The 17,160-nt window shown below is 37.4% G+C and overlaps 2 protein-coding genes and 1 long non-coding RNA gene across 3 annotated transcripts; 2 read left to right on the top strand and 1 right to left on the bottom strand.

Annotated features, from left to right (window-relative positions):
- Window positions 1–3,467: 3,467 nt before the first annotated feature.
- LOC125801659 (uncharacterized) lies at window positions 3,468–5,943 on the top strand. Its single transcript, XM_049478448.1, has 7 exons — window positions 3,468–3,665; window positions 3,801–3,901; window positions 3,998–4,176; window positions 4,309–4,503; window positions 4,607–4,693; window positions 4,790–5,043; window positions 5,800–5,943. Exons 1-7 carry the CDS (start codon window positions 3,468–3,470, stop codon window positions 5,941–5,943), a joined length of 1,158 nt encoding a protein of 385 aa, XP_049334405.1.
- Window positions 5,944–7,996: 2,053 nt separating this feature from the next.
- On the bottom strand, window positions 7,997–10,857 carry LOC111188910 (uncharacterized). Its single transcript, XM_049478447.1, has 6 exons — window positions 10,369–10,857; window positions 9,757–9,890; window positions 9,000–9,147; window positions 8,654–8,902; window positions 8,297–8,567; window positions 7,997–8,176 (listed from the first exon to the last, which is right to left on the bottom strand). Exons 1-6 carry the CDS (start codon window positions 10,755–10,757, stop codon window positions 7,997–7,999), a joined length of 1,371 nt encoding a protein of 456 aa, XP_049334404.1. The 5' UTR covers window positions 10,758–10,857.
- A 3,611-nt stretch (window positions 10,858–14,468) lies between these two features.
- On the top strand, window positions 14,469–15,740 carry LOC111190175 (uncharacterized). The gene is made up of 3 exons (XR_007438790.1): window positions 14,469–14,603; window positions 14,690–15,253; window positions 15,595–15,740. It is a non-coding gene; the product is annotated as an uncharacterized LOC111190175 (long non-coding RNA).
- The last annotated feature ends 1,420 nt before the right edge of the window (window positions 15,741–17,160 follow it).

Below are 17,160 nucleotides of genomic sequence, written 5' to 3'. Positions count from 1 at the left end.
AGCAAGCATAGTTTAAACTAATATATTAGCTAGATAACGCTAATTACCACAGCTGTGAACAAATACTGTGTCCATGCACGCGCTGCATTCACTGCTCTGTTTATTATGTATAAATCTGCGCTGCATTCACTGCTCACAGCCGCGTAACTCTGTTTATTATGTATAAATACATAATACACTGTGTTTGAAAGTGCAGCGTTTCAGCGTTCAGTGTTAAAGCACAGATATTTGCGCTGGAACACAAAATCTTCTCGCTGTATTTACTTTTTTAGTATATTTATATTTAATGTACTCCCGTGTCAGACAGCTCTGACCAATCAGAAGACACAGGCTGCTCGCGTGGTTTATTGATGCGCATTTTGGTGCGTTTACATTTATGCCTGTGGGAAACCAGAGCGAACAGAGCAAGAAAACGCTCCAAGTAAACGAACTCATTAGAAACGAACTACAGGTGTGAACACGCCCTTGTTGCACAATGGCTTCAGGCTCGAAGGAACACATCAGTTGTGTAGAATTACTTTGGCTTTAAAAAAGAAGATGCTGCTCAACGTCAGGTACTGTGCTAAACGTGCCTTGCTACTGTTGCTACGACGCGAGGTAACACTACAAATAGGCCTGGACAATAATTCGATATCGGTATTTATCGCGATAAGAAATGTTTCAATAACGGTGATATCACTTTTGTGGTATATCGATATGTATTATGTACAGAATCTGTCACGGACAGGCGTTTTTTACTGGCGTCAGCTCGCCGCAGAGCCAAACACATTCAGCCCCCATAGCTGTGCTACCTCAGTGCGTGATGACGCAATCACACAGGCACGTAGCCAGATAGGCTAGGCTAGGCTAGGTTAAAATGGCTAGGCTAGGCTAGGTTAGGTTCAGGTCCGCTCCGCTACGCATCTAAAATGTCTCGAAACGGAGCCGGGACGAGCGGATCCAAGGCTAGGGTAGACTCGGTTCGGTCAGCCGCTGTTTCGCTCGCCCATTCGCGGCTCCGCTCGCTCGTCCGCTCGCCCATTCGCGGCTCCGCTCGCTCGTCCGCTCGCTCCTCCGCTCGCTCATCCGCGGCTCCGCTCGCTCGTCCGCTCGCTCATCCGCGGCTCCGCTGGCCCAGCCGCGGGTCCGCTCGCTCATCCGCGCCTCCGCTCGCTCATCCGCGCCTCCGCTCGCCCAGCCGCGCCTCCGCTCGCCCAGACGCGGGTCCGCTCGCCCAGACGCGGGTCCGCTCGCCCAGCCGCTTTGCTGCAAATTGTGCCGGTGAGTGGAGCCGACAAGCAGCGTAACGTTAATACATCTAATCTGTTCCACCACCTCAAGCATCTTCACTACATACAATATTTTCCTTATACTGACTGAAGCACTTTAATAGATTATGTTGAAACTAAGTTATTTAAAGTTTATGAATCCTTTAGGTTTGTTTATTTGACGTGGATATCATGTTGAATACCTCTTGTATTCTGGCTGAAGCACTTTAATAGATTATGTTGTCACTAAGTTATTTATAGTTGAAAAATCCTATAGGTTTGTTTATTTGACGGGAAAATCTTGTTGCTTTTATGTGTATAAAGGCTTCTTGTATTATATATCCTAGTTAAAACACTTTTGTTTTAATCTGTTAAATTTGTTTACAATGAATAAGAAGCTCTGCCTCTGTTGTCATTTAAAGTTATTTTTATTTGTAATAGTTATATAGGCTTATGTTTGACAGGGATGTCATGTTATTATTGTGCTATATGCAAATAAAATTGAGCATTGATTTATTTTGACTACTTTTTTTTTTTTTTGTGAAAGGAGGTTTCAAAGACTTAAAAAACATTTTGCATACAGTAGTAGGTACAGATTTCCATTAGATAGATTGATACAAAAAGTGCAAATACACAGTTAAATAATAATTTAAATTTGCAGTGCAAGCTGCAGAGATTGCAGGGATTCTTTTTCTGAGGCCTTCAAAGTATTTATCGATATCGAAATTATATCGTATCGACCGAAATTTAAGGAATATATCGTGATATAAATTTTGGCCATATCGTCCAGCACTATTCTCAGGTTAGTTTAATCACATCAGTTGTAATTTGCTTTTGTTCACTTGTGTTTCAGCAACTGTTCTCGAAATAACTTGCCAACCTATAAATTTATCAACGTTTCTGTGCCAGTCATAATGCAGTTTGTCTCTCAATATTAATGTATTTGCATAACCCAACTCTCAAATGAATGTGTGTGTATATATATATATATATATATATATATATATATATATATATATATATATATATATATATATATATATTGTAGATTCTAAATGAAGGCATCAAAACTATGAATGAACACGTGGAGTTTTGTGCTTAACAAAAAAAGGTGAAATAACTGAAAATAGTTTCTTCAAAATAGCCACCCTTTGCTCTGATTACTGCTTTGCACACTCTTGGCATTCTCTCAATGAGCTTCAAGAGGTAGTCACCTGAAATTGTTTTCAGGTGTGCCTTATCTGGGTTAATTAGTGGAATTTCTTGCTTTATCAATGGGGTTGGGACCATCAGTTGTGTTGTGCAGAAGTCAGGTTACTACACAGCTGACAGTCCTATTGGACAACTGTTAAAATTCACATTATGGCAAGAACCAAACAGCTAACTAAAGAAAAACAAGTGGCCATCATTACTTTAAGAAATGAAGGTCAGTCAGACCAGAAAATTGCAAAAACTTTAAAAGTGTCCCCAAGTGGAGTCACAAAAACCATCAAGTGCTAAATCAAAACTGGCACACATGAGAATCAACCCAGGAAAGGAAGCCCAAGAGTCACCTCTGCTTCTCAGGACAAGTTAATCTGAGCAGCTTAGATCAAAATTGAAGGTACACTGAACCAGCTGTGTAAGGGCTATTTGACCAAGAAGGAGAGTGATGGAGTGCTTCGGCAGATTACCTGACCTCCACAGTCACTGGACCTGAACCCAATTGAGATGGTTTGGGGTGAGCTGGAGCACAGAGTGAAGGCAAAGGAGCAACAAGTGCTAAACACTTCTGGGAACTCCTTCAAGACTGTTGGAAAACCATTTCAGGTGAGCACCTCTTGAAGCTCATTGAGAGAATGATGCCAAGAGTGTGCAAAGCAGTAATCAGAGCAAAGGGTGGCTATTTTGAAAAAACTAGAATATATATATATATATATATATATATATATATATATATATATATATATATATATATATATATATATATATATAATTTTTTTTTTTAGTTATTTCACCTTTTTTGTTAAGTACAAAACTCCACATGTGTTCATTCATAGTTTTGATGCTTCAGTAAGAATCTACAATATATATATATATATATATATATATATATATATATATATATATATATATATATATATATATATACACACAGTACACACCAAAAGTTTGTGTGTGTGTGTGTTTTTTATATAATCAGGAAATGACACAGATCCTATGGTAGTAACAAACAGACTGATGGAAGTATATCCAAAACTTCGAGAAGGTGGTGGTGAGCTTCTCAAAATTGCTGGATCTACTCGCAGTCGAAGTCTGACATTGCTCCCGTGTCCCAACCCTGGATACACACTTGCCAATCTGAAAGATCCAGCTACAATGATTGGACAGGCTACAATCTACATACGCCCACTTCAACAAGACCTGCCTTTGGACTCTGTATGCTATAATTTTACACATATGTAAAAATAATGTTTATACTTCTTACACATGAATGCTGTTCTTTATTGTTATATTCTATGAATAGTAATAAATTAAAATGCTATTTTATTTATCTTCCCACTGCATTATTAGGAAGGTGCTCATCGTGCCTCTGGTCCAGTCATCTCCTGCCTCACTTGTCAGAGGGGAGTTCTTTTCTCAGAAATGAAAGTGCACAGGGACATCTGTATAGGGTATGTAGCTACACAACCAATTTCTGTGCTTGGATTTGTGTTTTGGCTTGTTCTACCTTCTAGTATGATAAGTAAATCTTGTTTTGCTACTTTAAGGACATCCGTTCAGGAATCAGATAGGGATGGAGAAGAAAGTCATGGGGAGGCTTATGTTAGGGAACCGGATGTGGTCAGTGAGAGTTTCCCAGTAAGGCCGGAGTCAGCAGGGACATCTGTTGCAAGTGCAGTAGTTGTGACTGACAGTGAAGAGTTTGAGCACAGAGCATCAGACTGTGGTTTGTATTGATACAGTAGCCATAAAGCTGTAACAAACTAGTTTTGATTTTGTTTATGATTTTCAACATGGTATAATGTTTATGGATATTATAGTATGTCTTGTGTTGTGCACATGTTTTTTGTGTGTCTAGAATGGGGGCTGATTGAAAATCCAGCTCAAGCTTCCAAAGTTTTCAAGGAGAGCTTACTTATGGAACATGCATCTGGAAAGCCACTTAAACTAAAGATGGATATGAGGGACACTGAGGAAGACCGAGAGCGTGCACTTCTGTCATTCTATAAACAGCAACGTGAATGGGCATGTCCTCTTCAATGTGCCCTTGATGGTTAGTAATATAGTGAGTTAAAATTAAATGACAGCTACAGACAAAAATCTGTTAGGCACAAGTTTTATTTCTATTCCTTAATGAATATTTTGTTTTATGGCAGGGGATGCTGCTGTTGGACAGGGAGTGGTGCGATATTTTCTGACAACAATAATATCCAAACTTCAGTTTGGATTCAGTCTAAATCTCGGTTTGTACATTAACCACATGTTAAATAGCATAACGTGTATATAAATGTCAGTGAGTTAATCATACCACTGTAATGCCTGTTTTGTATTACTAACAGGTGGCACAGGTCGAACGCTGTTATTTGAGGGTCAGCCTGACCACCTCGTTCCAGCCACATCAGAGGCCCTTATTGAAAGCAATCTCTTCCAGGTTGCTGGAAGGATGTTGGCTCATTCCTTCTTGCATGATGGCCCATGTGTGACAGGATTAAGTCCGGCTATAATCCATGTGTTGTTCAATGGGGACCCAGAAATTGCAACAATTGTCACAGAAGACTGTCCCGATCTACACATCAGGAGCATAATAGAAATGGTACATGAAATTGCATATTTTAACCCTTGTGTGGTGTTGATATTTTTATTACTACGTTAGTGTTTGTGGGTTTGTTGGATCCACTGAATTTTGTTAATTGAAAATGTGTTCTGATATGTATATGTTCTTCATAGAAAATTAGCCAAGGCCAATGAATTTGAGATTTTAAAAATAATTAAATGTATATATTTTTTCATTTGATACAAAATGAACACCATACAAGGGTTAAGTATAAAGGTTTTTGGTTTTGGTTTCTGTACTTGGTTATGGCTGGTACATGATGCAAGTTTATGTAGTTAAAATATGACCTGCAAATTGGGTTCTATTTACACTTAATCAGTCAGTATTTTCTTGGGTCAGTGGTATGCCTATGGTGCACAACTTCAGAATGAAGAAGGGTTCATGAAAGAGCTTTCTGCTTATTAGTAATCATTTTGTTTTACTTTATTAATATCCTTAGTAATCATTGATGCAGTTATTTTGTTTTTAACAAGGGTAATAGGGTAGCTTGCTGGGCTTGTTTACAAGACAGATGTGAAAACATATGCCTAAATGTAATGTTATTTAAAACCTGTGTTCAAAGAGTGTGTGTGATGTTATATGAATACAGTACTCTTGGACAGTCCTTGGAAATACACAATGTGTGGTTTGGTTGAATCCGGCCCACAGCACTTAAGCATATCATATATTTCTCAAAATGAATGTACTTTTTATTGTGTCTATAGTGTAATAACTTTTATATAATAATCTTTTTAGCTTGAAACTGAAGAACTTACTCAGGAGCAGGAGGACACTGTCTCAAATCTATCCATGTCGTGGGATCTTCCAGCAGTCACAAAAACAAATAGGAGATGGCTACAGAACAAACTGTTGGTCCATGCTGTAAGTTCATGCTACTAGACACATTTTTTCTTCAGTTAAATGAGTTTTTACTTGCAGTGTTGAGGGGTGGAAATTGGCAAGCTATTACATATGAACACCAAATTGTTACCACATCATTTGTAAGGCCTTTAAATAAGTGAGCAATTAAAAAATGACTTTGTGCAGTTAAATGTGACCATTTCTATCCATGCCTCTCCTGTTGAAAAGTTCTATTTTGTGTTGGCTATGTCATATAGGTCATTGGAAGGGCCAAGCGCCAAATTAAGCAGCTAAGAAAGGGTCTGAAAGACGTGATGGTATGGCCCTTCCTGATATCTAGACCTGACGTTGTTCCACAGCAGGTGAAATGCTCTACACTCCCCAGGTGATTTCTTTTTCCTCAGTTTTGTATTATGATTATCATGAGTATTTTTCGTCATTTGTAAAACTTTTGTAATGTTTTGTTTTGTAACCAACTGGGAGAATTTCCTGTGTAAAATTATGCAAATCTATATATGTCCTGTGATCTGCATTTATGCAACCAATTAACTTTGTTGAATGTTTTCCTCCTCAGCTGCTCCTTGAGAAAATAATTTGGCCTGTTGGGGACAGTGATGATGATGATGATGATGATGAATTTGATGTTGAGACCACATGTCGCATTACTGGTTTTCTGCGCCTGTTCATCGAAACAGGTATGGTTGTGTTAATCCTTAACTAGTCTGTTGTGCTTATCACAGGTGCATTATGCAGTTTTATAGAAAATGCATGCATATGTAGAGCAAATGGAATGTTTGGACTACAGTTGTTTCTGATGAATCTGTGAATTTTGTTTGGTGACTTTTAGCTTCACCAAGGAAACTGGCTGAGCTGCTAAAGTTCTGGGTGGGGTGGGAGTTGCTGCCATGTGAACTCAAAGTGGAGCTGTCCAGAGGATCCTTTCCTACATCCACCACATGCTTTGAAACTTTGAAGCTGCCAGTTCATTTTAAGACCTACACAGATTTTGAGGCTGCTATTGTGGCTTCCATAAATAGCACAAACACTGGATTTGGACTAGTTTAACACAACTTCCCCTTAGAATCATGACTGCAAAGCACCAATGTGACTGCAGATTTTCATTCCAACCAATCCCAAGCTCAGGTGATCAGTTGTTTGAAGTGTGACTTATTGATTATTCATAAAACCCAGTCTGCTGCTGGCTGTTTAAAATAAAAGCCTGAAGCCACACCAGTCTTTTCAAATAAGACTGGACACACCCGCCTTAGGCATTTTTTTATATACCCGTACGTCTGAAGTTCAAACCGCAGTTATTTGTTTGTGTACTGTATTTAGTCCGGTTACTTTTTGTTTCACACTGCAGTTAGTGACTGAGCGCACTAAACAACTTTACTGCACACTATCATCATCACCAAGGTGAACAGAGTCCTCCTATACCCTATACTCAACACTGATTGATGTGTAGAATGTTATCAGTTAAGCAGTGTTACCGTTCCAGGTGTTGTACTAAATCCAACTGCAGGCCCATCCTGCAGCAGAATGAGGGTAGCAGAATCCCCTCTAATTACTTTTATTTCTGTTCCTAAAAAGGGAGGGGTGATTACAGAACAGCAGTTCTTTTTCTATGCATTATATCATGTCTCAACTTCTTCTTATTAGTCCAAAAGCACAAAACATCTGTTTTTTTTCACACTGCAGATGGATTCAACCATGGTCCAGTTGTTCTGGCCCTAGACCACCTCTTTAGGTTGGACCAAACTTTGGTCATTTGGGCCAGACCTTGGTTAATGACACCCTTTGAGCACCTAGTAATTTGGCTCGGATCAAATTGATAAGTCCTAAGTCTGGACCAACAAGATTAGGCTTGCAAAAGGAAGATATTAACCCATGTTTAGAATCAATCAGGCTGTTTAACAAAGTAGTTTATTTTAGTTCCAGAAAACAAAGAATTATGTCAAAGTTCATGCTGTTAAAACACAATGTTTATCGTTTTGCTTTTTATTAACTGTTGTTGAAAATGCAATGCATGTTGTTCTAGAGGTGCTACAAGAATAAATTATAGCAAATTATTTCAGTCTCCTATGATTCTTGACTAAATCTGAACAGTCTCTAAGTACATGCCAATTGTGCAAGCCAAAGGCCCCCCTGGAACTGGCAAAGAAGCAAGTTCATCGTCAGTGAGCTCACGGAGCAGCTGGATCTCTGGAACAGATACAGTGTTGTCAAGAAGGGTGTGAGGCCCATTCCAGTCAATCCCATAGTCTTCATTAACCTGTGAAATACATTAGACTAATGAACTAGTAATTTTCCAGCAACAAATATAAGCAAATGTTTGACATGCACACACAATGTTTCATTACATTAAAATATTGGCTTTTCCATTAATAGATACCTCGGTTGAGTCTTCTGTGGGGATTTGCTCTCTGTATCTTCTCCAGATTTGTTGTGGTGACTGACCCCTTTCAGTTCTAAGGCCATGGAAGTTCCAAGCATCTCTGAAAGACTTGAGATGCCTCTGTATTTGTGGTAGGAAGATCCAATGCAAGGCAAATAGATGGAGTTCATTGTCAGGGTGAAGTGCTGAATGGTCTTCCAGAGAGACAAAGATCTGGTAGAAGAGGTCTAGAGCATGCTCATAAACATCCCTCCACAACCTCTCAATTCTGTATGAAAGACATAACATAGATTATATATCTTCTCTTGTACAATCAATTAACACTGACATAAGACAAGTGAAATTAATATTTACCGTTGATTATGAACACTTCTGCCGGTGATGTGGGAGTTTCTGTTGGTACCTCTACTCCTGATCATAAATTCTGCAACGTCTACATTCTCCCCACCTTTATCCGATCGTACCCTTGATGGCAATCCATACTCATCCACAGCTGTGAGAAAGCTCTGCAGGACTGTGCTTGCTCTGTTATTGCCAGCCACAGTAAGGTAAACCACCAAGCGACTGAATCCATCCACCCCTCCATGAACCACAAACCTCCATCTGTATGAAAGAGACAATTTTGAACAGGCCATTTAACTCACAAATTTGTGTCCCTATCTGCACATAGATTATTCTTTCTGCCATTAATACTTTATACCTTATGAGCTTATGGTGGCCGTCAATGTGCCATAAGTAATTTGGGCCAGGCACAGAATACTGCCGCCGTCTTAGTGTATGCAACCGTAGACGTCTCATGCACACACCCTCTGCATCAATTCTGCGAAAAGAGTCTCTCAACCTTGAGACTGAAAAGAAATATAGATGAAAAACACACACACACAACACAGGAAAAAATTAAGAGACCATTACAAGTTATGCATGTGAGTACAATGAACATTACTGTCTCATTCTATACACTATTGACAACATTTCTCCAAAATAAAAAATTGGAATTTAGAGCATTTTCTCTAAATTACATATAAAACATAAAATTGAGGAAAAAGATGCAATGCTTTCAGAGCTCAAATAATGTAAAGAAAATAAGTTCATTTTAACTTTGTAAAGGTTCACTAAGCAATATTTGGTGTATTAAGTAACCCTGATTTTAAATCGCAGCTTTTATGCATCTTGTGACATGATCTCACCCCTCTTAAAAAATCCAGCTATATGACCAGCTGGACATACAATGAAAACATACTATATGCTGGTTGGCTAGCTTGCTAACTAGCTCTTTACTAGCATGGGTTATGTTTTTCTGGATGACCAGCTGGTCGTGAGCTGGATTTTTTAGTAGGACAGTATTTTACACTGCTTTTGGGTGACCTTTGGGCCAGCACATAAAAACACTGCAGTGCTCTCTTCTTTACACAGCTGTCCTTTTTTTTAGCCTTGGCTATCTTTCTCTACACACTTACTTGGAACACGTACACCTCTGGCTTTCAGAAGACCATGCGCTAGCTTGTAGCCCGTGTTTGGGTGGCTTCTGTGGACATCAGTTACAATGTGGTCCAGCTCTTCATTAGTGAGCGGTGAATAGAGGTCTGTCTTTCTGCAGCCAAGAAAATCATTGAGCAATGTCATATATGGTAGGAATGGGAGATCTAATCTTAAATGCTTAATGTAAAATATATTGCTTTTCAATTGTACAGGTTAATTTTTACAGCAGTAGATAGTACAAATAAAGAGTAATAAAATAATCAGGTTTGGTGTTCTTAGTTCATTGTTTTAGTACATTAAAGTTGACAGAGGTAGTTACATCAGGGTAACTTTAATCAGTACAGTTTTTTTCATCTTGTAAAAGAGTAGGTTGGATTATACCACAAGATGTTTATTACAAAATGCAGAAATTGAAAAAAACTGAATAAAAATATATTTTTTCATGTATATCTGCTCGTGAGGAGCAGAAAGATAATTTGAAACCCCAAATTTAATATATCAAATGTAAAACATTAAATAATTAAGTTTTACACCCAATTTTCTATTTTTAAATAGAAAAATTCAAACTGAACAAATGATTGGTTACCCACCTTATTCCGTTCCGTTCCATGTGTCTCCTGATGGTCCTCTCAGACACTCCATACATCTCTGCGATTTCAGGAGCTGTTATTCCACAGAGAACATGGTGCTCCAGCATTCCGCTGGGGATGTGAAAGGCTGGGCGACCTGGGCCTGCTATAGTTTGCTGTGATTGGATGGAGAAGCGCTGGAGCACTTCTTCAAAGTTTGCAGTTACCCTGTAGTCTATATTTTGATTAGAGAGAGCAGAAAGTAGCCCTACCACCTCTATAAAGTCGTGTATTTGATCAGTGACCAAGTCTGTTGCTGTAGCCCCTGATTCAATTTCCTCAGCTAGCCGTAAAATATTTCTAACCAACTCCCGAGAAATGTCCTGCAGATCCATGACGAGGGCCGCCATACTGAGGAAAACAATCACTGCAGGCCGGAGCAATCGGTCTGCATCGATCGGAGTTAGGCCCGCCCACTGAGTTTGATGGCTAATGTTGACAGATTTAATTATTTCATTGTGCACCGGCGCCTGCATGAAATAATTAAATAAATACATAAATAAATAATTAAATTATTTAATTTAAACATTTAATGAAATATAAAATCACAATCAACTAACGAAAAATTAATTACATTAAATGATTTATGCTTCGTTTTCATATTTTAATAAATAAATTAACAATTTAATAAATTAAATTGCATTTAAAATATTTATTTAACGTTTTAATCAATTATTTGTCTGTTCATTTATTTATATAATATTGTCACAAATAACCCTCCATAGTTATTTTAATAAATGTTTCCCTCATTTTAAATAAATTATTCTGTTACTTAAATAAATAATTCCCTTAGTTTTAATAAATTGTTCTCTTTATTTAATAAATAATTCCAATAAATTGTTCTGTTCTTTTAATAAATAATTCCCTCAGTTTTAATAAATTATTTTGTTGCTTTAATAAATAATTCCCTCAGTTTTAATAAATTTGTTACTTTAATAAATAATTCCAATAAATCGTTCTGTTAATTTAATAAATAATTCCCTTCGTTTAATAAATTGTTCTGTTGATTTAATAAATAACTCCCTCAGTTTTAATACATATATTTCTTTTAAATAAGGGAATGATTTGAATACAAATTAATAAAATTGTTTCACTTGTGCAACGTGTCTCATTTCTTTTATTGTTGAGATTGTGTAAATATGAATGAGAGTTCGTTTAAATGTTTTCTTCTTGATGGTACTTCCATAGATGAAAATATTAATCTACTAAAATAAATAGGAAAACATATTTAACTGGAACATACTTGGGTTGTGGGGGCTGCTGCTAAATGGTTGTTAGAATTGGGTTAACTGCACTTACATTAAACTCTAAAATTAAAGCAGCAATTGCTGTTCTGGACAGTATGCAGATCTCATTAGTCTTAATAATGAAAAGGTAGGACATTTTTCATGTTCTTTCTGTTTACAACTCACTCTGAGGAATTCTGAGCACTTCAGAGCACTGACTGGTGTGTCACAGCAGGACCGCGTAGGGTACTACAATCAAAAGTGTTGCAGTACCGAATACTACATACTGGGCAGTGTGTAGTATGCAGTACATACTAGTGCAGTATGCAGTATAGTAGTATAGTAGTATGCCATTCCGAATACAGCCTATGGCTGCGTCCAGAAACTTTTGCTACTCCTCCTCTCCTACTCCTCCTTTCCTACTCCTCCTCTCCTACCCCGGAAGAAGGTGGAGGAATCGAGGAGAGGAGAGGAGGAGGAGGAATGGAGGGAAGGAGCTGTAATTGGGGAAATGGGACAGCTGATCCCTTTTAGATAGGATGTTGACTACCGTTGAACTGAGCCAATCACAACGCTCACTTTCAGCACGTTTCAGAACATTACTATCACACACAGCTAAAAATTCAGATATTCCAATAAAATCCTGTTTACTCCCAGCCGCATTTTTGGCCGCATCTCTGGCCAGTGACTCTGGCAGCCCTGTCTGACCTCAGCCTTATGAGGGATTCAGTTCCTCATCAGTCCCTAAGTTAAAATAAATAAATAAATGAATTAATTAAAATGATATATATATATATATATATATTATAAATAATATATGTTTTTATATGTATAACATGATACACATAGGTCATAAATATAGTTTTACTGAGCATACAGCTTATCTAAACTATAAATTATATCACTGCTTTACTGGCTGTTTAATTAGATAAGGAACCTAGTTAATTAATATGTTTATGACGTATATTTGGGCGTTGCCTTCCCCATTTTCGCGTGCTCTGTGGGCGTGGATGCAGTGATGTCATTGGAAAATCCTTAAAAGTCTTCCGGAGTAGGATACACTGATGTAACCTCAGTTGGAAGCCTACTACAGGTGGATTTTAAGCGGCTTCTTTCGTCTCCTACGGTATTCGGACAGGCGGCAAGATGGCGTCACGAAATCAGTTTCCGGGTCACGGAGGAGAGGAGGAGGATCGGTAGGAAAAAGGAGACACTTTTGGGGTTTCTGGACGCAGCCTATGTTTCCAACAGTAAGGTTTGTTCATGCCAAGCCCTCTGGGTCAGTTAATGACGTCACCCAGCCAATCAGTGCTCAGTAGCAATCTGGCGGAGGAGAGTCAGGAGACTTTTATCAAATCGTTCGGTCACCTGTAAGAATGGCTGTTGAACAGATGTCCACTGAGGAGCTTCTACAAAAGCTGACAGATGGGGGCAAACAAAAATCACCAGAGGAAGAAGAAAAGAAATTCAAAGGTGAGTTTAATTTGTGACTCAATTTATTTCTGTGTTGGCCTCTATCAGACATATAACGTTACCGTAATCATAAACTAAGCCAGCTAGGTTAGCATGTTAGTTAGCTAGCTAATTAGCTAACGCTAGCTAAGCTAGCCTATTTGTTAGCTGTTTAAGTGAGTTAACTCGTGAATGGACTGATGTAACAAAGTAATATTCTTACGGTTTAACTATTTTTAAATATGTTTGGATGTGGTTATATGCTTTATATGCCAAAGAAATTTCGTTAGAAAGTTCGTTAGCTAACGCTAGTTAGCAAGCTAGCTAGCTTGCTTAGCTAACATTAATTATGTTAGGTAGCTAGCTATCTAGCTTGCAGACCCAGTTTTTGTGAGGAAACCTTAATTATTATGCTTGTCCCTTCACAAAGCATAGAGTTGGATTTTATTAGATAATTTTATGCAGGGGTTGTGTAGGTAATGCATTTATTAAATGTTAGTCTAGCTTACTAATTAGTTATGCTTTATTTTCAGTATTTGGTCTGTTGGCTAACTTATAGCTAATTAGCTAACTTTGGAGGGCGCCTAAGGGAAAAAATGCCCGCTCAGAGAGAGAGGAGGGGGTCTGGGCAAGGGAGACTTGGTGCATTGCATAAATCAATGTTTAGTACTTTTTGTAAGACCACTTTAAGCAGGGGTAGTGTTGATAAATTGAATACGTAACTTATAGGTTGGGTAGCTTTAGATAACTAGTTAGCTAGCTAGTGGTGAGCATTATTCCACGAGTTCCAGACGTTTCACACTACAGTATTGCCCATTGTTTTTTGTAATAACGTGAACATGACTGTTGATTGTATAAAAATGTATGTTTTTAATTTATTTATGATAATTTTAATTATCATATAAAGATGCAACTGCTTAAAAAGTAGTGCCAGGCTTGGGCAATATGTTTTCTGTTTATTCTTTGTGGTGACTTGTGCATGAATATGTACATGTTAACATGTTAGTTTATTTTTTTACATTTCAGAATATGAGGTTGATGGAAAAACTGTTCACTGTGGTTTAACAGACCACATGATGTCTCAGTAATTTCAAGGATCTTTCAGAAAGCAAGCTAAATGTATGAGTCTTATCTGCCAGATGGAGTTGGATACCGTGCGGTACTTGCCCCTTCTTCATGAAAGGCCAGTGTTTTATTTGGCATTTTTCTTTTTGATGCTGATGTAATTACATTTATTTATTTATTCATATATATATATATATATATATATATATATATATATATATATATATATATATATATATATTTTTTTTTTTTTTTTTTTATAAATATAAAAAACATTTTATTTTGCAGGAATGTGCCTGGTACATCAAAAGAGTTCCCCTGTATCTTCAAAATACCAAAGTTTCCAAAGGACTTCCAGAAAAGGTTGGAAAACGAAGAGCCATGTCACAAAAACAGCACTGACTGGCATACAATTGTTTGAGTTCTACAGGAGGCAATGGCACAATACACACTGTAAGTACATAGATGCTAAATGTTTTGTTCAGGAAACATTTGTTTTTGTTTTTGCAGCCTCACTGTATAGTGGCATTTTGTTATAGGTATCCATCAAACTGTGACTATGTGAAAGTGGCCAGAGCTCTTATCTTAAAGTTTACTTTCTTGAGAGATGTGGAGGGCAATGGATATGTAAGTGTTTTATGTCTTATGTTCCGAATTTTTAAACACTTAAGTTTTGTAGTGAAAATATAACGGTTCTAATCATTATCAAATTTGATTGAGGCTGGAATGAATGATCATCAATTTGGATATTTATTTGGACAGCTCTAGTGTTTCGAAACAAGAACAAGTAGTCTTAAGGTTTTTCGTTTGACTAACGCCACTTCTAAATGCAGAAATGTCTTTTTAACTTGTGCTTGTGTGAATGTGTTTAACAACTGTCCTTTGGTAGGACCAGCAGCCAGACGCTGTTGGTGAAGATTCCATCTCAGTGGATGCTCATGTAAAGATTCTACAAGAACAGTACCAGAGGACACAACCAGACATTGCTGTAGTCAAATGAGCAAATGACTTGGACGTTTCACTGGAGAAGAAGAGCGATCACACATGGCATGATGACTGCACAAGTTATTGAAAAATACCCCTTCCTTCGAACAGCCACTGGCGTGAGTTAGAAACTGAACTATAGTTTGTGCAGTTTACTGTATGCTCTGTCATCTTATTTTAAAACAGTGCATATTAAACCTTTTATTTGCCCATTTTCTAAAGTTGATGTTGGAGAAAATACATGTGTACCATAAAGCAATATGATTTGCTGCTTAGTGCAGCTTAGTGAGAGTACTGTTCTATTTCTTAGTAACAAATGTGGAACTGCTGACTATGATTCAAGTATATATGTCAAAAAATTCCAATATGAAATTAAATTCATTTAATTTATTTTTGATTTATTGCATTTACTAATTTGTATACTTTACTGTTTTATAATGGTCTCTTGCAGTTTTGTCAGGAAGTCGGGCGAATACACAGTCACTGACCTAAATCAGCGCTGACCGTGAGAACTTCAGTGAGATGGTTCCCAGTCTGCTGAAGCTGTTGCGAGGAAAATCTACAGTTGAAAAAGCGTATGCAGACTCGAGAGGAGAGGCACTTGTTGAAGACTGCACTGATACTCCTACCTACAGTCTTCAAAGAGAAGCTGGACAACTATATATCACTGGGACAGGTATATATTTGATATTTATTTTTTTCAGGATGCACTTATCACACTTTTTTTCAGGGGAGGACATATTAGGTGCCACCATAGCAGAGTCAGTCTGCAGATCAACTATATGGCTTCTGAAAAACATATAGTATTAATTTTAGCTTTTATGATTCTGCTAATCATTAGGAGACATGGTGTGGACACTGCTGTAGAGTTACCAAAGTGATTGTAAAAGCCCTGTATTATCTGAAGGTTTCAGTATTAAGGGTGGATAAATTGTTAAGATGATCATTTTCTGTTCATATGTGGGTCAGGAGTGTTCTTTACTTCAGAAGGTCTAGGTCTAGAGCAATGTCCAGGTAATTTAGTTTTTGTTTTATGGCAACCAGTCATGCTCAAACAAGCTGAAGTTCCAAAGCAAAACTGCATTTATTCAGTTTCATGTACTCAATGTGAACCTGACATAAGTACATTTCCCACAGTTCCCCCACCTGCTAACTGTTAAAGCTAGCATCAATGTGTAGCAGAATAAATATTTAGCCATTTAATGAACATTTCCCACCTGTCCATCGCAGGTATAAAAAAAAAGAAGAAATTAATTAAAAAGAATGAAAGGCCATATCTAAGATCAGTGCTAATTTTAGCTGCACATAAACATGATTATGCAAAAAGAATTTTGTGGAAATGCATGTATTACATCTATTGTTGAAATTATCTGGTGATTGTCTACATGAGAATAAATAGAAACAACAATAAATGACAAACGTAGCTTAAAGAGATTTAATATTCGACAGGCAACCTGCCACAACTTTAAAATGGTGACATCTGGGGAAGTAGATTTATGCTACACACTTTTTCCTTATGAACTTGAACATCTTTTTAATAAACTTCATGTTCACAGTTTTTAGTAACTTGTTTTAAAGGTGAGGGCTCTCAGAATTCTACCAATTAAGTGTGGCGCTGCTTTGAGCTTGTTAATGGTGAAAACACTATAGCTATAGCACCAATTCATCACAAGTTAGTTCTTGTAATCATGTTTTACTAAACCCCAAGTCCATTTCACACCAGAGTTTACCGTTCGAATGTGAAAATCAGCATTGACATGAGCAGTGATTCTGATATTAGATGGATGTTCTGTAGTTAAATGAGTTGTGTTCTTATTTATTGTGAGTTATCTACACTGTTTTTATAGGCTAGGTAAATGTCATTACTTTGTACTGTTTAATTACAATGAATGTAAGCCTAATATAACCAAATGTCCTGTCCTCCAGGCAGATCAAGGTTTTTGTTTTTCATGGTATATTGTTTTACAAAGTTAAATATTATTTTGGTTTGTATTTTATAACTTGTATTTTCACTCTGTATGCACTC

Source organism: Astyanax mexicanus, chromosome 4, assembly GCF_023375975.1.
Source record: "Astyanax mexicanus isolate ESR-SI-001 chromosome 4, AstMex3_surface, whole genome shotgun sequence".
Taxonomy (NCBI): Eukaryota; Metazoa; Chordata; class Actinopteri; order Characiformes; family Acestrorhamphidae; genus Astyanax; species Astyanax mexicanus.
Note: the sequence above shows the minus strand (reverse complement) of the source record. Positions and strands in the feature narration are given on the sequence as shown.